Below are 23229 nucleotides of genomic sequence, written 5' to 3'. Positions count from 1 at the left end.
AGATTTACGCATGAGTTCAAGCCCCCAGCTTCCTGAAAGTTTAAAGGATTCAAAATAAAATGAGATTAAAATGAATGCATTTATCGCCTGCTACTGAGTGATTTTGATACCTAAAAACTGAATATAGTAAATCTGAATATCAAGATTTTTAAAATAGTTTACAAATAAAGCTGGCACTGAAAGCTCTAAAAATGTTTTAAAATAAATCTTATTCAAATTATGATTATAATGACATTAATTATAATAAATTTATTAATCCCAAATAATCCTCAAATGATTTTCATACACATTTTATCATCCTCCATTCCCTGTACTTCTCAAAGAAGGGATGGGAGAAAAGCGGGGAAGGGGGGAATATAAGAAGTAGAGAATAACAAGAAATAACAAGTAAAAAATTAAAAAGTAGAGAATGAAAAACATTAATCTAAATACTTTTGCTTTTAAAATAAATCTTTTATGTAAATTTAACTTATTCATGTCCACTCGTATTTTGAAATATGAGGGATCTCTTTCAAGGACAAATTATGATGTACATGAATTTAAAGTCTGAACAGTATAACTATAATTTTAAAACTGTCATACTATTAAACATCAACAGGTTGACAGAACATCTGTTCTTCAATTTTTCACCAAAGTTGTTATGGTAACCAAAATATGTGGGATATGTTTCCTAAATTTAACTGATTATTTCAAGTAAATAAAATTATAGCTTCTCAGCTTATTAACTGCAAATAATATTATTACTATAAACCTATATTTATCCTTTTAAAATGGTAGTGGATCACAGGATTATATTTAAATACACATTTATACATCTTTTATCTCAGAATTCACAAAAATAGCAAGGATTTTTTTTCTTATTTGGAGACATTATCTTGATTTATGAACAAAACAGGAAAGGAACTATTCTGTTTTCTGAACAATACGCTATATGATCTAAAGTACTCTAAAATTATATGAAAATTGTACTGCTCTGTGGAAGTTGTAGAGCACATCCTTCCAAGCACCTGCTAAACCCTCTCACTCCTCCAATTCTCTGCTCAAAACTGTTTCTGCTCACACACTGCCTGTCTGCTAAAGAATGAACTGCTTCCCCCCAAGACTCATATCCCCAATGTGAACATACTTGGTGATGTGGCCTACAAAGAGGTAGGTTAAGGTTAAATGAGATCATAGGATGAACTGATCCAATGGAACTAGTGTTCTTCTCAAAAAGAGACACCAGAGAAACCCCACCTCCTCTATTTATTGTCTGTTTCCCCTTACTGTAGAATAAGCTTTACGAAGGTGTAGATTTCTATAGTTTATGTGACCTAAAACACCTACAACATGGTGCATAAGTGATCAATAAATATTTGTTGACTGTATTAAACAAATTTACATCTTAAATACATAAATACATACTATGGTAACAAATAATACATTTTTGTGGGGATATTCAAAGAATCCAAAAAGAAAAATTTTAAACCATCAGTAATTTAAATGAATAAATTAAGAATTACCAAAAATTACCACAGAATCTTGTTTTCTTGGTTCTCCTCCTATGAATCTGACCCACAACAGGCTCTGTCTTCCTCTCACCAATTAAATGCAGAAAATACCTACTCCTGGCGCTACTCTGTTCTAGATCTTGTTCTTTACTCAGTTCCATGGTGGACTCATCCACTCTCGCTGCTTCATCTATCACCTCTTTTGAGTGACACACTGCCTCTGGTCTCGACTTGTCTCTGTCCCAACTACTTTTGAGACATATATCACTTAAGCCATAACATCAGTAACATCCAAGGACAGGAGGCTAAGGTACAATATAATATTGTACTCATTTGAGTAGGAAAAATCCTAAATGAAATATAATTTTAAAATATGGTCTTTAGTGGTGTATAGACTCACATAATTCTACACAGTACCTGAAGAATTGCTTTTTTTCATTATAAAAATTAGACCTATGATAGTAGAGAATTATAATCTTTGAGCTATGACTGTGTATTCTAATTAACAATATACCCATACACTAACTATCAGTTTCTTTTCAACCCTGAATTATTCCCAATATTGTAGTAGAATTTTATTGCTTTCAAATTGAATTTAATCACTTGGGGGGGAAAAATAAGATATTCATCTAAGGTTTTCAAATTAAGTTTCTGAACTGGTGTAGTTTATTTTTAGAAGAAAAATACCTCCCATGTTTTTCTTCATCACTGGCTTCCAAATATTAGTTTCTACAACCATTTTTCTCCATATGCACAAATCAACTCATTATTTAAAGACACTTTTCTAAAGCACCTTTTTTTAACCTCTCTGAAGAGCCTCAGTAATTTGATGAAATGACAACTCAGAATTTAGAAAAGACTTCAAATCAAAGTTGGCTAGTAGAATTCATTGTCTAGTTTAAATAAACCACACATTTTTTAGAATTGTACTAGGTGAAAATAAAAAGAAGGAAATTTCCAAGAGAAATCGTATGTTTATTATGGCTTTTGAGACAGGCCTCCTAAGGTACCACAAGATCCCTGGGTCTTGGGTCTAAGGAGGCTCTTACAGTCAGTGACACTCAGCGTAGACTTAGCGTAGACTCAACTTATAAGACTAGTTCTGCATTGCCCTTTTAAGATAAATGATTACTGTACATTATACCTCGTACATTTTACTAGTATTTCTCAAATACCTTTCCTTCAAATTAAGCATATAAATGTAATTTGGTTAGGCTAAATAACCAAATAGAATAAATAATTATGTCCCTAAAAATTCATATGTTGAAATCCCAACCCCCAACGTGATGGTTTTAGGGGTTGAAAACTTTGAGAAGTGAGTAGGTCATAAGAATGAATCCCTCTTGAATGGGATTAGTATCCTTATAAGATACTCCAGAAAATTCCCTTGCTTCTTCCACCATGTGAGGTTAGAAATAGAAGACACCATGTATGAACTGGGAAGCAGAACCTCACTAGAACCCAAATCTGATCTAAGACTTCCCAGTCTCCAGAACTGTGATAAATTTCTGTTTTAAATAAGCCACCCAGACTATGGTATTTTGTTACAGTAGCCCAAATTAACTAATGAGATAAGTATTAAGAAGCATGCATGGTTTCGATTCTCAGCACTGCATCAACAAGTAAAAAGATATTAAAAAAAAAAAAAATCAATGCCTAGCTATTCCCTTTGTGTCATGAAAGACACAAAGTATGTACAAATGATCAACAAATCCTCTCATCGCTCTTTTCAAAATATATTCAGATCTCATGAAAACAGAAGAAAGACCAATGAAGTAGAGAAAGGGGATTGAAAGGGAGGGAAAAAAAGAGGGCACAGAGAAGAACTGAGGAATGAAACCCACCAAATTATGCTATATTCATGTACATATATGCCACAATGAATTATATATATATTTATATATGCATATATAAACAATAATAGAAAGGAGGCCATTAGTAGAGTAGAGTAAGCAAATGGGAGGAGGAGGAAGAGCGGGCAAGGAAAGGTAATGGGGAATGAAACTAATCAAATTAATTACTACATACATGTACAAATATGGCAGAATGAATCCCACTATTATGTAAAATTACCACGCACCAATTTAAAAACTGTGTGTGTGTATGTGTGTGTGTGTGTGTGTGTGTATCTCCAGAATTTGACTCACTTTCTCCCCCTCGTCAGCTACCATATACCTGATCCAAACTACAATTATCTCTTACCAGGATTATTTCAAGAGCCTCCTCAACAGCCCTGATTCCATTCTGCCCCCAATAGCTCACTCTCCATATAGTAACCCCAGTGATCACTACAGAATGTGAGTCTGATCAAGTCTTTCTCTGCTAAAAATTTACTAGCCTGAAGTAAAAGTCTAAGTCCTTACAATGACTCAGAAGATCCTTCGTGATCTTCGTGATCTCTCTGCACCTCATCTTCAATTGTTCTACCCCTCCCTTACTTCATTTAGCTCCAATGTCCTCCTTCCTATTTCTGGCACACACCAAACATACTCTCCTTTCAGGTCCTCTGCATTAGCCATTTCCCCAGATATCCACAGGACATGCTGCCCTGCTCCCTTCCAGATCCTGTTCAGTGAGGTCTTCCTTGACAACAGTACCCCTTCTCTGCCAACAATCCCTCTCCAATGCTTTTTACCTATTTTATTTTTCCTTTAACATGTCAATTGATGCCAGGATGCTATAAGGTTCGTTGTTGCTGTTTGCATTACGTAACTAGAATGCTAGCTCCGAGAAAACAAACTGCTTTGTTCCTTGTTCATTCCCCAGCAACAGAATATAAAATGGCAGATTTCCAATAAATACTGATCACACAAATAGATGAACAGATCATGCAGATTCTTCTTCCTTAAAATCACATACTAACCAGGCATGGTGGCACACACCTGTAATCCCAGTGGCTCAGGAAACTGAGGCAGAAGGATCACAAGTTCAAAGCCAGTCTCAGCAACTTAATGAGGTTCTAACCAACTTAGTGAGACTCTGTCTCAAAATAAAAAATAAAAAAGGCTGGGGGTGTAGCTCAGGGATTAAATGCCTGGGTTCAATCCTCAGTACCAAACAGAACAAAACATACCACTATATTTCTACTTCTCTAATGATAATCATATTCCTTGCATTAATCATTTTGTACTTATCTTACATCATACAAGTATCAAGAACCACAAATTATTCCTCTGGACCCCCTGCACTCAGCACCATTTCTTGGCTTTTAACAAGTACTGAATACTCCTTGAGCTGAATTTGAAGTCATATTGAAAGATATTTCTATGATACACCTGATCTGTTGTGTTCTCCTGCAGCAAACAGCCCGGTACCAATTCTTAAATTGCTAAAAATGTTCTGCTTTCATACCACCTAGCACATTCAATGCAAATGAAACAGAAGATCAACTGCCTTGCTCAGAAACATGTGACATCCAGTTTGTCCTGATGTGGAAGCTACAGAAACATTATGAATGATGTAACAAATCAAAAGATTTTCAGAAGACAGTGAAAACTACTTGGAAGAAAGCTGCCTCGGTTTGACCCATTAATCAATTCTATTAAAAAAAAGTCAGAGAGCATACAAACCACTCTATCTTTAAAAGAGGATAACAAGAAGCAAACTAACATGAGATTATTTTTTCTAAGAAAACAACTGGAATTAAAACCCATTTCACCTAAACTTTTGTACAATTCATTAACTGGTATTTTTAACAAAAAGCTTACATCACCAAGGAAAATTTAAATTATAATCAATGTAGTAAACATATCAATTTTAATTTTAAATTTCAGTTTTAAACTTTTATCAAATCAGTTAAAATTAAAAGTCATCAATAAAGGATTAAATCTTCACTACTGACAAACGTCAACTAACATAGCAATTACTCCCCAAGACTTGTGGATATGCAGGATTATACTTTTCGGCCCAATCTTTTGCAAACTGATAATCCATAATCAGTAATCAAATAGTTGACATACTAGAACTTTATGCAAAAGAAATAACAGCATTAAAGATAAGTGATAGAGCAAAAATAATTACCTGCTTCATACAGTGTTAACTGACCTGTGGTATGAGCTTATCCAAGTGTTCAGCTCGATTTCCATGCGAAGGGTGTGTAGATAACCATTCTGGTAACTTGGGATGACCATGGAGGCTATCTGCAAATTCCATCTGCTGCCAAAACACTGAACTGGCTCTTACATCCACACAAGCCTATAACCAAAATTAATAAAAGCACACAATGAACTGAGTTATTAGGATATATTATTAAATATACTTTTATGTTACTACATGTTTTTAAAACATTTTATACCACTGTTTTAATACACGTAGAATATGTTCATTGATTTTAAAAATTCAAATACTCTGATATTATAAAAATAAGAGAACACCAACACCCTCCATTCTTGCTCTTTCCCCAACACAACACTCACAGTAATCCTGCTCCCCAAAGATAACCCACTATTCTCAATATGATGGATATTAAGAATATGTACTAAGGGTAAAATCTTCTATTCAAATTAAAATTTTTATGCTTATGTAAAAATACATTTTATAAATTTTAATGTTTTAACATATAACAAGTTATCACACTGCTCTAAAGGTATTATTCTCTTAATCTATACCACTAGAACAATTAGAAGACTTCAAATAAACATGCAGAAACAAAAAAGTTATATTTTAATGTACATTAATTTATCTTTTCCTCAATGTGTATGAGAAAGAATATATTTAAGTCATTCAGAATATGTTTTAAAAGTAATTTTAAAGGACATATATGGATCTTATGTACATGTGCCTACACACACACACAATTCCATCATACCTGTGTGCACATACTTGAATACATACACAATATTTCTGGAAGGCTAGTTAAGAAACTGTTGTTAGTAGTCGCCCTAAGAGTATTTGATGATAAAGAAGAAATAAAAATTTTACTTCTAAACTATATTAAAATGTTTATAACAAAAATTGTTAAATCCTCCATAAGGTAACAATATTTTCATAAGCCTGTTCAGTTTCTTCACATTTCTTAATTTATTCTAAGAAATAACTGAAAAATAAGTGCTTACATAAGTGATTACATATTTTCCAAATATTTTACTTTCAATTAAAACAAAGAAAAATGTATTGATGCAAATGCGGTATCAAAAAGCCTTACAATAGTGTGACTGTGACACCCAAAGAGGCAAATATGGCACATCTCATGCTAATACAAGTAGTCTACATTGATGCGACATCAATTCTTCTCCAACACAAGATAAAACATATTCAAATACTGGGAAAATTTAGAAAAAATAATTTGAAATTCAAGTAAATTTTATTCAATATTCAGAGAACTACGAAGATCTTTGATTACCCTAAGCTTCCTACTGCACAGATATGGATATACAGGTATATGTGTGTATAAACTGGAGTATATAAGATGAATACATACGTCAAATATATAAAGATATGACCCATGTTTTATATATACATACATATCTATAAATGCACAAGTTATGTGTACATCATAGAAATATTTATGGCTAAATTCCAAATACCCACAGGAATATGTCTATCAATAACAGGGCATGGCATTCACAATATAAATTGTTTTTCTCAAGCTGAGACAAGCAAGTAAGGTAATTTAAAATAATTCATAAAAATATACAATGACTTGAAAGAATTCCAACTGAAATCATATCATTTATAAAGCACAGCTTAGCTAACAGGGTAAAAAAAAATGAAATACTGAAAACTGTAAGATAACACCTTCAATAGAATTTACAAATTCATAAATTATTTTAAATACATAAGGTTTGCTTAGAACATAATTCTGAAAACATTCACACTTAGAAATAAGCTTGAGATATCCATGTGCTCATTCTGAATTTCATTAATTCAGAATGAAATCTGAATTAGAAAGGTAAAATGGTCTCACCCCTTCCCCTCCCCTAAGTCTGCCCAGTACAAGACAGAGATTTCCCTGGGCCCACAGGTATTAGAAGGGAAAGGAGAATGGAGCCAGTCATCCAATTTCCCTAGTACTCCCAGAGGCTTCCCAGGGAACACACTCCGGTCTTAACTCACAGGGAGCACTAGGGCAATGGCACAGCTAGATTACCTAAAAGAGTAAATCTCAAGTTAAATGTTAATACTATTAAAAAAAAAAAAAAAAAAAAGGAGAGAGAGAGAGAGGAGTGACAACTATAGGCCAAATGAAAACATTTTAAAAATAAACATTCACTTTATCATAAGCCTCACTAGCCTCAACAAAAATAACAGCAAATATAAGGAACCTGAGTTTGTCAAACATATGTAAATACAGAAAGAAAGAAAGAAAAAGACTTTCTAGTCAAGTTTTCCTTCTCAGAACCAGTAATGACTACATCCAACCAGAGAAACACAAGTAACGTGTTTCGGCAAAATGTTTTGTAAGGCAGAAGACTGGGCTAATGGAAAGACCATAGGTTTTAGAACCAAAAAGATTTGAGTTCAAAATACCAGTTACTCTTTTAAGTAATAATCAGTTATATGACACCATATGCCAGGTACTATAGGATACTATAAACATTAACTCACTATGCTAGCTCACTTAATCCTTATATCAACCTTACGAGATAAGTAGTTATTATCCCCATTTTAAAGAGCAGATGAGGAAATTAAGGTTCACAACTTGGTGAGGTTTACAGAGCTATTTAGAGCCACAATTTGATCCTAAGTAATCTGGTGCCAGAGTTTGTGCCTGTGAGCCAAAAATTCAGTCTCCAGAGTCTAAGATTCATTTATAAAACTGAAATTAAAGCAGTAGATTATTAGGATAATAAAATGTGATAACTTGCAAAATAGTCAGTCCAGAACCCAGAATATAGTAAATACTATTTCAACTCCTCTTTTCCCCTGGTGAGCAACCAGAGGCATGTGGTATTTAGAGGATGCTATGTCTGGTCGTAAGTAATGATGTCATAAATTTATAAGTGAAGAAGGATATAGTTTAAACTCGACTACAGTAACAATATGCGTTAATATACATTAAGGGACATATTAATTGACAAAGAATTTGCTACTATTCAATTAGAAACTCAGTGGTATATGATATTCATAAAGAGTGTATCAGTATAAGAACTTTCCTTATAGTATGAACATTTCTCAATGCCAAAAGAATACAGAGAACAATATATAACAAAGCTAGACCACATTGAAGCCTACCTGTACTCTACTTGTAGACAAAATGTTCATTAGAAATAAAACATGAAAAGTGTCTGAATTTTGCTATTTCTACTTATTAGACTCTCCAACAAAATTTGTTCAGTCCTCACTCCCTGAAAGACGTTAAGTCTTGGTATTAGCCTCTCTGAATTTTTTTGACTGTCATTAACACCTTACACTTGCTCCAATCATTCTGGCATCCTCTCCTGTATCCCACATAGACTTACAGTAGATAAAATAATCGTGTGAGATAATACTACAAAGGACTATAGCAGAGGGTACTTGGATTCCTAGAGCTAGAAAAAAAACTTGAGATAAGATTTAAAGGGACAAAAACAAATACAAAAATTGGCATTATTTTAGAAATAATACTGCAAAAGACTAAAATTGTTTCCAATGGGTTAAAATAAGACAGTTCCATGTCAGAAATGAACATAACTCTACTCTGGTACTTACCATCTGAGAGATCTCTGCAAGCTACTTAAGTTCTCTACCACTCAGTTTCATCTATAAAATGATAATAACGGGACCTACACCTTACAGGGAACCTCATAACATATGTAACACATTCAGAACAGTGTCCAGCATGTGAGAAAATGTTATCTGCCACTGCTTTTATGACCACCATTAAGACCATCATCAGTGTCATTAGCATACCAATGTCTTTTTTGTCATCTACCAAGAAACTAGCTCATTTCAGTCTAACTCACACAGCTTCATCATTTTCCAATATCATTGATGGCATGAGTTGCTAAAACTCACTTTATTTTGTGACCCACTGCTCTAATATTTTTCCAGAAAATAATTTAAAATTTCTCCTTCCCAACTGAATATGACACAGTTTCAAGACACAAATCAGTCACATTATTTGCTAATCCTTCTCACTGATAAAAACCAAATCTGATTTTCCGCAAAATTTTATATGTCCCTACACAAAGGAGAAATGGGAGCAAACTGTGGTTCATTTAATTTTAAAATTTTTTGCCCAAATTTTCTGTATCTTTTGATTGCTAACATTCCAATTCATCAATCAGTTCAATAAAGTTTTAAGTAAAATTTCATGTACCTATTTTTCTCTATGTTAAATAAATTTTATCATAAAATTCAACACTCAGAGCAGTAGCAGTTAAAAATTAAGTGAATATTCATTTCTCTGGGTGATAACATTAAGTGCAAACAAAGATTTCAGGCATAAGGTATGCATAATGAAAGTTACTTTATAACACACCTATAAATTAGATGTTCTCATTTATTTTTTCCTTCTTAGATGAATAACTAAGTCAAGAACATAAGGGAGTAATACAAATAAAACATAAAAATTGCTCCCTATAATTAAGGCTCAGAATACTAACCTGTAAAACAAATGCCAGGGATCTTGCTACTAGGCATGTTACTAAATAAATCAGTTAACCTCTCTGGACTCTAGTTTCCTTACCAATAAAAGAAGAAGGTGGATTATACTAGCTCTAAATTTCCCTTCTGCTCAAAAAATCTGAATCTCTAATCTATTATTTTACATAGTTTACAATTTTAAATTTTCTTATTTCTGTGAGGAAAGTAGATTCAGCGTGGTACCTAATTCCCTCACTAGATGGTGCTATTGGCACAGTTATCTCAGCTTAGTTAAACCAGCATGCAGTGTTTCCCAAAGGGGCAAGATAGGCTCCAAGAGCCAATTTGTCCTGAGAAGGCTTTTCAGCCACTTTGCAATATTTATCGTCCCTCATCCCCACCCATTAAACACAGTAATCTCCCCTATACACCTCCTTAATTACTGTAACAATAAAAAGTAATCCCATATAACGCCCTCCTAAAAGGATGCCCTCAGTTTAGAACCACTAAAAAAAAAAAAAAAAAAAATTTCTTTTTCAAACTTAAAAAACAGATACTCAAAAATAAATAGTCTAGTTGCTTGTGAAATCTTTTTTAAAAGTTAATTTCTGTAATTGACTGTAAACTGGCAAAATTTGTTTATAGTAGTGACAAATGAATATGCACTATTACAGTTTGGATGTGAAGTATCTGCCAAAATCTCATGTGTGAGACAATGCATGAAGGTTTAGAAGAGAAATGATCAGGTTATGAGAGCCTTAACCTAATCAGTGAACTATTCTCCTGATGGGATTAACTGGGTGGTAACTGAAGGCAGGCAGGGTATGGCTAGAGGAGGTGGGTCATTTGGGGGCATGCCTTTGGGGTATATATTTTGTATCTGGCAAGTGGAGTCTCTGTCTCTGCTTCCTGATCATCATTTGAGCCACTTCCCTCTGCCACATTCTTCTGCCATGATGTTCAGACTCAACTGGAGGCCTGAGGAATGGAGCTGGTTATGGACTGAAAACTCTGAAACCGTGAGCCCCAAACAAACTTTTCCTCCTTAAAATTGTTCTTGTCATGTCTTTATGGTCACAGCAGTGAAAAAGCTGACTAAAACATGCACAGTCAACAAAATCAAATACTTTAAAGGATAATTTTTCATAATAATTAATAAAATAAATGAGAAACTCTATCTCCTTCTGCCCTTTCAAGCCCCAAACATTGACAACCAGTTGTATAGGATTCTTCTGAAACACACATTCAAGTAAGCACAGAGAAAAGGCCTATCTATATTCCATGTAAAGGTTTCCCAAGAAAGCTCACTCACCATTCTTAATCTTACAGTGAAGTTCACTATCACAGCCTATGCAGACAGAGCTTCTGATATATCTCCTAGTGCCTTATGAAATATGGAAAGATAATCATGAATCACAAATTAAGGAGTTTCATTATATAGTTTCCGTCATGAAAGAATAGTCCTAGACCGATGCTCTCATTGTTAATTTCTATAAAGCTGGAAAAAAACAAATAAGGCAAATGTATTAAGTAGGACAGAACTGTGATATCTGACTGAAGAAAAACTCTCAAGTTGACCCCAAGATGTGCCTCTGTTCTCTGCATGGGAGAGTTTCCTGACTACAGCATGGGCAGGCAGAACCCAAGTATAGCATGGCAAGTCTCAGTGAAAGGAGTTAGGGGACAGGAGTTGAGGGATGCAGAAGTGGTTGAGATTTGTGTAATAAGGTACCAAAAGGAAGCAAGGTCCCCAACATTGGTATAGAGGTTCTATTCAGATAACTCAAACTGGACTTCACTGAAATGAAATGTCTGCTCTGCAGATGTACCAAAAAAAAAAAAGAAAAAGAAAAAGAAACAGAAAAAAGCAGCAAAAATCCTATTAAGAAAAAAAAGACAGACCATAAAGAAAAACTATTTTCAAATCATACATACAACAAACAACTGTGTACAAAACATGTACGAAGCATTCTAAAGTTAGTAGTAAAAAAATCAACCAATCCAATTAGAATATGGTAAAAGTGTTGAACAGATAGTTAAATAGAGAAATACACATAGGCAAGTAAGCACATAAAATCATTAGTCAGATAAAAAAAACTCTGAATCTTCCAAAATGAGAAGTCAACAGATAATATCTAAACTTAATGAAGAAATTCCAAAATAAACATATTACATATAAATGCAGTAGTAAATAGCTAAAAGAATTAAAGATGAGTATGTAAAGTGGGGCAGAGAAGGCCATTATTTTCCAATATGAATTCATAATATTTACACCTTTCTATACTATATCTATACTATATTGAAATGGGTAGCTACACACGCACACACACATTATATATATTTATACACACACACACACACACACACACATATACACATTTAAAAGGGAATGTGGTTAGTAGTTTCAAATGCTACTAAGAAGTTGAGCGAGAAAAAGAATTTCTGCATGGAATATAACACATAGGTAAAAAAGCTGATTAGAGAAACAAAACTGATAGAGGAACAGAGGCATGGACCTTAAAATCATACAAACTTGGGTTTAAATCATAGCTTTACCATTTGTACCTATAAGCAAGAAACTGAGAACCTATGAGGGCTTCAATAGCTTCATCTGTAAAATGGGGATGATGGTCATAACAATAACCACTTTACAGAATTACTATATGAGAGATCAGATTATGTAATATATATATAAAACACTAAGCATAACACTGGCATATAATAAGTATTAAAGGGCAGATAATGGTGCTATTATCCAAACAGATGCTATCACAAAATAAATGGCAGTATAAATAAAATATGTGAATCTTTTATACTGTTTTTCTTTTTTGACAGGAAATAAAAACTTGTATTTCAGGGATGGCATTTTTATATCATAAGTGTTCCATAACAAAGACATTATCTGCATTGCTACATATTTATGACAACATCCATAGCAATATCTCTTTCTCATTTGAGCTAAGTAGTCCATGTTATCACAAGTGGCAAAAAAGTCACATACTACACAACACAAAAATGTCTAGTGCACTTTAGAAAATGGAATCAGAGTTTTATCTATCCAGATACATCTTTTTTTTAAAAAATGGCTTGTATGTCACAAATAATCAAAGAAATATCAGTATTTCTCCACTAATTTATCTAATTTCATTCTTCTATTTAAAAACTTACCAAGTTACCCCAAAACACAAAATTGGAATTTTTTTTAATTTTTTTTATTTTCATTGTAAACAAAAGGGATACATCTTGTTTCTCTGTTTGTACATGAAGTAGAGGCATACCATTTGTGTAATCATACATTTACATAGGGTAATGGTGTTTGATTCATTCTGTTATTTTTTCCTTCCCCCCACCCTTCCCACCCCTCTTTTCTCTCTATATAGTCCCTCCTTCCTCCATTCTTGCCTCCCTCTCATCCCCCATTATGTGTCATCATCCGCTTATCAGCGAGATCATTCATCCTTTGGTTTATTGAGATGGGTTTATCTCACTTAGCATGATATGCTCCAATTTCATCCATATGCCTTCAAATGCCATAATTTTATTATTCTTTATGGCTGAGTAATCTCACCCTGCATGAAACTCAACTCAAAATGGATCAAGGACTTTGGAATCAGACCAGAGACCCTGCATCTTATAGAAGAAAAAGTAGGTCCAAATCTTCAACATGTCGGCTTAGGATCAGACTTCCTTAACAGGACTCTCACAGCACAAGAATCAATAACTGGGATAGATTCAAACTAAAAAGCTTTCTCTCAGCAAAGGAAACTATCAGTAATGTGAAGAGAGAGTGTACAGAGTGGGAGAAAAATCTTTGCCACTCATACTTCGGATACAGCACTAATTTCCAAAATACATAAAGAACTCAAAAAACTCTATACCAAGAATACAAATAATCCAATCAACAAATGGGTTAAGGAAATGAACAGACACTTCACAGAAGAAGATCTAACAATCTACAAGCAATCAAGAGATATATGAAAAAATGTTCAACACCTCTAGTAATAAGAGAAATGCAAATCAAAACTACCCTAAGATTCCATCTCAGCCCAATCAGAATGGCGATTATCAAGAACACAAGCAACAACAGGTGTTGGCGAGGATGTGGGGAAAAGGGTACACTCATACATTGCTGGTGGGGTTGCAAATTAGTGCAGCCACTCTGGAAAGCAGTGTGGAGATTCCTTAGAAAACTTGGAATGGAATCACCATTTGGCCCAGCTAGCCCACTCTTTGGCCTATACCCAAAGGACTTAAAATCAGCATACTACAGAGATACAGCCACATCAATATTCATAGCTGCTCAATTCACAATAGCCAGATTGTGGAACCAACCCAGATGCCCTTCAAATGATGAATGGATAAACAAAATTGGAATTTGATGATTAAAAGCAGTAATGTCTAAATTTGCCTGGGTATCGGAATCACATGTTTGCTCTTAAATATTTTCAGATCAGAACTTTATCATCTACCTACTAAATCAGAATTTCCAAGTACAGAGTCCACAGTATCTATTTTTTAAAATCAATTCAGTATCCCCCAAAAAAAGACAATCTGCAAAAGAGAAAATAAAAGTCAACAGAAGAGAGACAATATTCAACTTACCATGAGGTAAGAAAATGTAAATTTAAAAAGCAAGGATCCCAGTGTGGTAACACAGGCCTAAGATCTATAATCTCAGCTCCTCAGGAGACTGAGGCAGGAGAACCTCAAGTTTGAGACCAACCTGTGCAGTTTAATATGACTTTACCTCAAAATAAAATAAAAAGGACTGGTGATGTGGCTCAGTGGCAGAGCATTTGCCTAGAATGCACAAAGTTCCATTCCCAGCACTGAAAATTTAAAAAAAGGAGTCAGACATCTTTTCTGTCCAAATTGACAAAAAGTTAAAATGACTGAAACAGTACTGATGTGGGTACGAACAAAAAGGGCATTCTCACATATTGGTGAGATCTGCTATTAACACTGTAGAATAATTGGAAGTATGTTCTAAATATAAAAATAAAAATTCTACCAATCTTACTTGTTACCCTTCCTACAGCTATAAAAGTCCATGGAGTTTAAGGAAATATGAATAAGGATGCCTTTTTATTTACAACAATCACAAAAAGAAAAAATCCTGAAAATAACCCAAATTTTAACAGCAGATAAATAAATGTATCATCCCTATTATGCAACATTAGGTAGTTATTAAAATAACTAATTAAGGAACTTACTCTTCTAGTTGTGAAAAAGTAGCTTGCAACAGACCAATGTTTCTGCCATACACAATTAGAATATTTGGTTAACAAGTCAGCCGAGGCTGGAGAAAAGAAAAAAATCCCTGAAACAAGGGGAGTTCGATAAGGTGAACCTCCCTTTCTGAGTGTCATTCTTTCCCCTCAAAGAATGTGAGGAATTTTAAGCAATGAAAAGCAAGAGGCTGAAAAATCTGAGCAGAAAGGTGGCAAAGGAGTGTGTAGCTGCCTGGTGGGTCTGGAGAACCAAAAACTTCAGAATCAGACTCATCAAAGCTGCTAAATTTGAGAAGTCAAGCTTCTAAAGACAAGGAGGGCACAAAGCCAACACTTGAATCTAGTTCACAGAGATATCTGCCATTATTCAGCCACCCAAGTGCAACAGGTAAAGTGAAACAGGAAGTAGCTAAACCTGGGTGTGGTGGCACATGCCTGTATTCCCAGGCTGGGAAAGCTGAGGCGGGAGGATTCTAAGTTTGAGGACAGCCTGGGCAACTTTGCAAGACCCTCAGAAACTTGGCAAGACTCTGTCTCAAAATTAAAAATTAAAAAGGAATGGGGCTGTAGCTCAGTGGCAAAGCACTCCTGGGTTCCATCCCTAGTACCCCCTTGCCCTCAAAAACAGTATCCAAAAAACTGGGTAGAGATTTCAACAATTTCAGCAGAATCCTGGTACTGTGAGAATAAAAAAACGAAGCTGAGGACCACTAAAGAGAAGGAAGACAGTGCACACTCCAGGCCTTTGGGAAGCCTGCCTAGAGGGCAGTACTCTTAGAAACGGGGTATACCTGACAAAGATAGTAGGTAGGGTCCTGATTGACGGAAATGTCCTACTTTACTCTAAATGCCATCAAATACAGGGAGAAATTCCTCTAATGAAATAAAAAGTTAATTAGAGCCAAAATATCTATCTATATGAAATATCCAGCAATCAAAAATAATCAACTAAACTAAGAAAAAAGACCAAAGGCAAAATAGAAAATAGAAGCAAAGCCAAATAGAATCCAGACATTAGAATTACCAAAAAGGGATGTTTAAAAATATTAAGATTCACATATTCAAGAAAATATAAAGAAACATATTACAAGATGGAGAATTTCACCAAGGAACTGAGATTTATAAGAGAATCAAATGGAAATTCTAGAATGAAAAGACACAGTAACTGAAATTTAAAACTTAAAGATAAGTTTAATACAGAATGGAAACAGCTGAATATAGGATTAGTGAACTGCATTACTGTGCAGGTGAAAAACACACATCTTGAAACACAAACGTGTAGAAAATACAAAAATAAAAATGAAAGAGACACATGACAGTTTAACATATCTGTAATCCTGATACCAGAAGGAGAGAAGAAAATAAATAAAGCCAGTGCAATTCATTAAAAGATAATGGCTGAGAATTTCCCAAACTGATGAAGAATATCCAACCACAACACGCACAATAAATGAAAAGAAAACACAAGTAGATATATCACAAACTACAGAAAAGCAAAGACTAATAGAAAATTTTAGCAGCCATGGAAAAACTAAGGAACAATGGAAAAACTGATAGCTGATGTGGTGGAAGCCCTCTTCAAAGTTTGTTTAACCTGGTTAGTATCTGTGCGCGCAAGCGGGACTCTGCCAGACAACATGGCACCTTCAGTGACCAGGTACCCATGCATTTCCCAGACAAAAGGCGAGGTGGCACACAGCACGCATGTGCAATTCGCTGGCACTCAGGGCACATGGATGACCCTGACAAACCCCCTTCCCCAGTGGGCAGGCACAGCTCTGTCCTAAGTTCCTTATGATTTTATAGTATAGAATACTCAAGCAAAATGTATTTTTCCATAAAGGGGAAACAAAGGGACTACTATGTAATGGCGTGGGGGGAGGGGGACTATCAGGGGCTGTATAAGACAAAAGGGTCCCTCTATGTTAGGGGCTTGGACTGTGGATGAAAATCAGTCAAGTCTGTGCTGGTACAAAATACACTGCTTCCTATTGAACACTCCATGTCTTGTCTTAAAAGAAACACTGAAGTCTTAAAAGAAACAATAAAATTAGAAAATGCAGGAATGTCATCATTAACATGGTGAAAGAAAATAATTGCCAATTTAAAATTTGTGCCCTGCAAAAATATTCTTTCAAAGAATGTGAAGCTTCAAGTAGCTTGTGAACACAACAGCAGATAACAATAATAAAAACTTGATTAAGAATAACAGCTAATTAATGATATTGGCAAGTATAGAAAAATAAACAAGTCAAAAGAGAATTAAATATCAAAAGTTTTTTAGAGTAAATAAGACAAAAGGTCATGGCTTTCTGGCCTAAGGATACTGCCCAGCTTCCACAAAGTTGCAGTAAAAGGTAGTGGAAAACAACAGTCCACCAGTTCCAGTTCCAGAGCTCAGGGATGGAAAAGCAGTGAGAAATCTATAAGAGGAAATTCTTATAGTGAGGGAACAAAAGGCATGAGAAACTGTCAGCTCTGCCCAAATTATCTAATGGGGAGGAGGAAAAAATGCACTGAAGGTACTCTGGGGGACTGTTGAAAAGTTGGCAGAGAATAGACAGACATGCACTTTTAAAAGAGGAACCCAGGAGACCAGATCTATGAGTCTGCAGCCTTTTTTTTTTTTTTTTTTTTTTTTTTTTTTTTTAATCAATGCATTCATCAAACAAGAGAAGTTTAGGCAACAAAAAGCTGAAACAATATGGACTTTTAGTTTCTGTGGAGAGAACCTGAAGCCAGCAGCACGATGTGAATTTAAGAGGAAACTCTCAAACAAATATGAAGAATGGGCTTCATCTTTGCCTGAATCCTTGATTGCCAAACATACCATAATAAGACCCCTGTTCTTAGAAATTATTCAATATTAACCTCGAGTAGATTTGAATAAGTTAAATATGAATGTTATTATCCTAAGAGGAACAATTTAAAAATAATGCAAAGACCTATACCTAGCAAGTCAATTGTACAGGAGACTAATATATACTGATTAACCCAAAAGAAGGCAAAAAAGGAGGAACAGAGAAACAAAAACTAGGTAAGACAAATAAAAAACAGCAAATTGGCAGACCTAAATACAACCATTCTCAAAAATATTTAAATAAATATAAATGGACTATGCGCTTCAACCTAAAGGCAAGGATTGTGAGACATACCAAAAGCAACAACCTAGCATATGCTATCAGTAAGAGGTGTCCTTAAATATAAAAAACTCAAAAGGCTAGAAAATAAATGAATAGAAAGAGATATACCAAGTGAAGTAACTCATAAGAAAGCTGAAGTGGTTATATTAGTGTCAAACAAAATAGACTTCAAGTAAGAAGTATTACTAGAAACAAAAAGAAATGTTTCTTAATGACTAATCAATTCAAGAGGATAAAATAAGTCCAAATGCATATGTACCTAATATAGAGCTTTAAATTATATGAAGCAAAAAGTAAGAGAACTGAAAGGAAAATAAACAAATCTTCAATTATAGTTGAAGATTCTGAAACTCCTCTCTCAAAAAGTAGACTAGTAGGCAAAAATCAGAAAGATATAAATCTGAATGACAGTGTAAACCAGCATAAACTAATTTGTATTTATCAAAAACACACACTTGACTACTACAGAACACATTTTTTTCTCCAAGTGATAGAATGTTCATCAGGACAGGCCAAATGTTGCACCACAAACCAAGTTTCCAGATTTTTACAAGCTAAAGATCTTACAGAGTATGTTTACTGGCCACAAAGGAATTAAATTAGGAATAAGCAACAATAAAACATTTAGACAAGCCAAAAATATCTGGACATTAAATCAATCATTTCTGAACAACCTAGAGATAAAAGAAATCACAAAAAAAATCAGAAAACATCTTTACTTAAATAATAAATAAAACAATATATCAATGTGTCAAATTAACCTAAAATAATAGAAAATGGGAAATTTATAGCTTTAACTATTCTTGGTAAAGAACAAGAAAGTCCAAAACCAAGTGTCTTAGTTCCCATTGTCATAGTTTAGATACTAGGTGTCCCTGAAATTTTCACATGTGAGACAATGCAAGAGTCCAAAGGGGAAATGATTGGGTTATGAGAGTTTTTAACCTAATCAGTGCATTAACCCCCTAACAGGAATTAACTGGGTGGTAACTGTAGGAAGGCAGGATGTGTCTAGAGGAAGTAGGTTACTGAGTAGGTATGCCTTTGGCATATATATTTTGAGTTGAGTTCAGCTCCTCTCTTTGCTTCCTGGTTCCAAATCCTGGGCTGCCTTCCTTTGCCACACCCTTCCACCCTGGTGTTCTGCCTCACCTCAAACCCAGAGCAATGGAGCCAGCCATCTATGGACTGAGACCTCTGAAACCAATAAGCCCCAAAATAAACTGTTCCTCCTCTAATTGTTCTTGTCATGTCTTTTGGTCTCTGTGACTAAAAGCTGACTAACACACCCATCTTAAGAAAATGAAACAAAGGAAAATAATTACACCCAAAGTAGAAAAATTAGGCTTAATAGACATTTTAAAATCCAAATCCAAATCCACTCAAACAACAAAAGGACAAGTCACAGAATGATAGAAAATATATGAAATACACAAATCCTTGACAAAGCATTTGTATCTAGCAAGTATATAAAAACGTTTTATAACTCAAGAAGGCAAATAATTCAATTTAAAAATGGGCAGAATATTTGGACAACTCACAAAGGAAAATATATAAATAATGCCCAATGTGCACATGAAAATGTGCTTATACTAATATCATTAGTCATCAAGGAATGCCACTAAAACTCACAGACAAAAGACAACCCCTCAAAAGGCAAGATTAAAGAAAAGAACAGGATTTCTGCTTATAAGAGATACACGTTAAGAACATAGAAAGTCTGAAAATAATTAGGAAAAGACATACCATTCAAGCACTAACCAAAAAAAGGTGGGATAACAATATTTACAAAGGAAAAGGTGAATAGGAGGCAAAAAGCATTAATACAGACAAATGGGATTTACACTGATAAAAAGATTAATCTGCCAGAAAGATAAAAGGATTCTAGATATGGATGATAAAAATACAAAGCAAAAACTGATAGAACTAAAAAGAGAAAAATCTGTAATGATAATTAAAGACTAACAAACCTCTTTGGATAAGTAGGGAAGACCTAAAACAACAAAATTAACACACTTGACCAAACTAGCATTTATAGAATACTGCATCCACAATGGTAGAGCTCACTTTCAAGTGCACGCCATTTTAACAATCTTGATCACATGCTGAGTCACAAAGTAAGACCCAACAGATGATTCTGTTTTGGTCAGCTTTTCCAGGGCTATGACCAAAACATACTATAAGAACAACTTAGAGGAAGAAAAGTTTACTTGGCGTGCACAGTTTCAAAGGTCTCAATCCACAGACGGTCAACTCCATTTCTCTGAGCTCAGGGTAAGGCAGGACATCATGGCAGAAGGGCCCAGCAGAGGAAAACTGTTCAGGTCATGGTGAGGTCACAAAGCAGAGAGAGGTTGTGGGGGCCACAGGGAAGATGCCCACACCCGGCCATGCCCATCTGCCTACAGTTACCAACCCAGTCCATTCAAACGAGGATGGAAAAATTAGGTTACAGCTCTCACAATCCAGTCATTTTACCTCTGAACGTTCATTCCTGCGTCAACACAAGAGTTTTGGGGGGATACCTCATATACAAACTGTAACACTCACCATTCAGTATATTCTCTAGTCACTGTAATTAATCTAGAAATCAAAAACAAAAGGTAACTATAAAACCATGAAATGATCAAAAATTAAACAATACACCTCTAAATAATCCACAAGTCAAAGAGGAAATCACAATGAAAACAAGAATATATTTTAAACTAAAGAAAAAAATATATGTTAATACCTGCAATGTGGCAAGCAAAGATGCTCTTAAAGGATATAGGATATAGGATATCCTTAAATATATACACAGTCCTCAACTTACAATGTTTAACTTTAAGAGTTTTTTGACTAGAGGATCTTGTTAAAGTGACAGGCATTCAGGAGAAGTCACACTTCAAATTTTGATCTTTTCCTGGACTAGTAATATATATAGGGTACTCTTATGATGCTGAGCAGTAACAGAGTCACAGCTCCCAGTCAGACACATGATCACAAGGGTAAGTCACCAATAGGTAAAATGCACTGCACTGTACTACTAAGCTACAATGTTTAAAAAGTTAGGTGTAATAGGCCATTAGTCAGTTTTCTGTCACTGTGACAAAATGCCTGTCATAATCAACTTAAAAGGAGTAAAGTGATTTTGGCATACAGTTTCAGAGGTTTCAGTCCATGGTCACTTGGCTGTGTGGAGGCACAATACATCATGGGAGGAGCATGTGGAGGAAGAGGTCTGTTCACGTCATGGCAACACAAAGCAAAAAAGACAGGAAGGGGCCAGAGTCCAAATATTTCCCTCACAGGCGCATATTCCCAAGGACCTAACTTCTTAACAGGCCCACCTCCCAATAGCACCATGGGCTGGGGACCAAGTCTCTAACACCTGGGACTTTGGGGGACACAACGAATAGTATATTTTTTAACTTCTGACTGGTTAATAAGGCTATTAACCTGTAACACCACTGTAAGTTGAAGAGTATCTATGCTAGAAACAAAACAATTTTAAAAAATCAGTAAGTATCTACCTTAAGAAACAATGGAAAAGAACAGCATGAGACACCTGAAAAAAAAAATAATAAAGATAGACAAAGTAACTGATATAATAAAAAACAAACATAAAACAAAGAAATTATATAGAACCAAAAGATGATTTTTGATGATTGATGGAAGTGATAAAATACAGCAAAAAAGACAAGGCACACGTCACCAACATTAGGAACTAGGAGGATATTTAAAATTTAATAAGTAAAATGCAGGTATCCTTTAGACATTGAAAAGATAGTAAGAATATATTAAAATAAAATTGTTGAAATTTTAAACAAATTCCTAGAAAAACAAACTATTAAAACTGACACAAGAAATAGAAAACTGAATACTTCTATATCTATTAATGAAACTAAGTCCATAATTAAAAACAATCCCACAAAGAAATCTGTAGACCCAGGTGACTTTACATATGAATTATCCAAACATTTAAAAAATATAATGCTACTCTTACAAAAAGATTAGCATTACATTTCTCATATTTCATTACATTTCCTACATTTCTTTTATTTCTTCTAGAGAATAGAAAATTAAGTTCACTTCCCAACTCAGTTTATGAGGTCAGTTATAACCTTGATACCAAAAACTAACATTATAAGAAAAGCAAATTCAATCTACCATCTCCTATTAACATAAATATAAACATTCAAATATATACATCAGCAAACCAATTCTAGCAACATATTAAAGATAATATAATTGACAAAATCCAGCTCACTTCCACAAGTAAAAGTTTGACTACTTTAAAGTAAAATCAATGTAATTTGCCACATTAACAGATTAGGAGAAAAATAACATAATTCTCTCAGTAAATGTATCAAATACATTTGATAAAATTTAATATTTATAAGTTTTTAAAATAACAAAAATATTAGAAATAGAAGGGAAATTTTCATCTGAAAAAAAGTCTCTATAAAAAGCTTATAACACACATTATAATTAATGGAAAAATACTATAAGATCAGGAAGAAACAAAGTTGCCTACCATCTGAAGTTTCTTACTATTACCATATGGCAGGGAAAAAAATATACAGACTGGAAAGTAAGAAATAGATTGCCGGATACAAAGTCGTTTATATAAATAAATGATAGTTCTATCTATAAGCAATTTATTTTTAAAATGACACTATCATAACATCACACATTTAACAATAAATCTAACCAAATATGTCTGAGTCCTACATACAAAAACTCTTCAAAACATTACTGAGAAAAATTTAAAAACATCTAAATAAATAGACAAATAAATCATATTCATGAATGAGAAAATTCAATAAGGTAGACACAAGTCAACTATCCCCAAATTGATGTATAAATACAATGCAATTC

At 34.2% G+C, this 23229-nt stretch overlaps 1 protein-coding gene across 1 annotated transcript in view; it reads right to left on the bottom strand.

The window, feature by feature from the left end:
- The window catches only part of Oma1 (OMA1 zinc metallopeptidase), a 61355-nt gene that overhangs the window by 17652 nt on the left and 20474 nt on the right, over positions 1 to 23229 (bottom strand). The window contains 1 exon segment of the mRNA XM_047529291.1: positions 5535 to 5684. Within this exon segment, the coding sequence (XP_047385247.1) occupies positions 5535 to 5684 (150 nt within the window).

This window comes from Sciurus carolinensis, chromosome 1 (genome assembly GCF_902686445.1).
Source record: "Sciurus carolinensis chromosome 1, mSciCar1.2, whole genome shotgun sequence".
Lineage (NCBI taxonomy): Eukaryota > Metazoa > Chordata > Mammalia > Rodentia > Sciuridae > Sciurus > Sciurus carolinensis.
The sequence above is the reverse complement of the archived record's forward strand: the minus strand, read 5'-3'. Positions and strand labels throughout refer to the sequence as shown.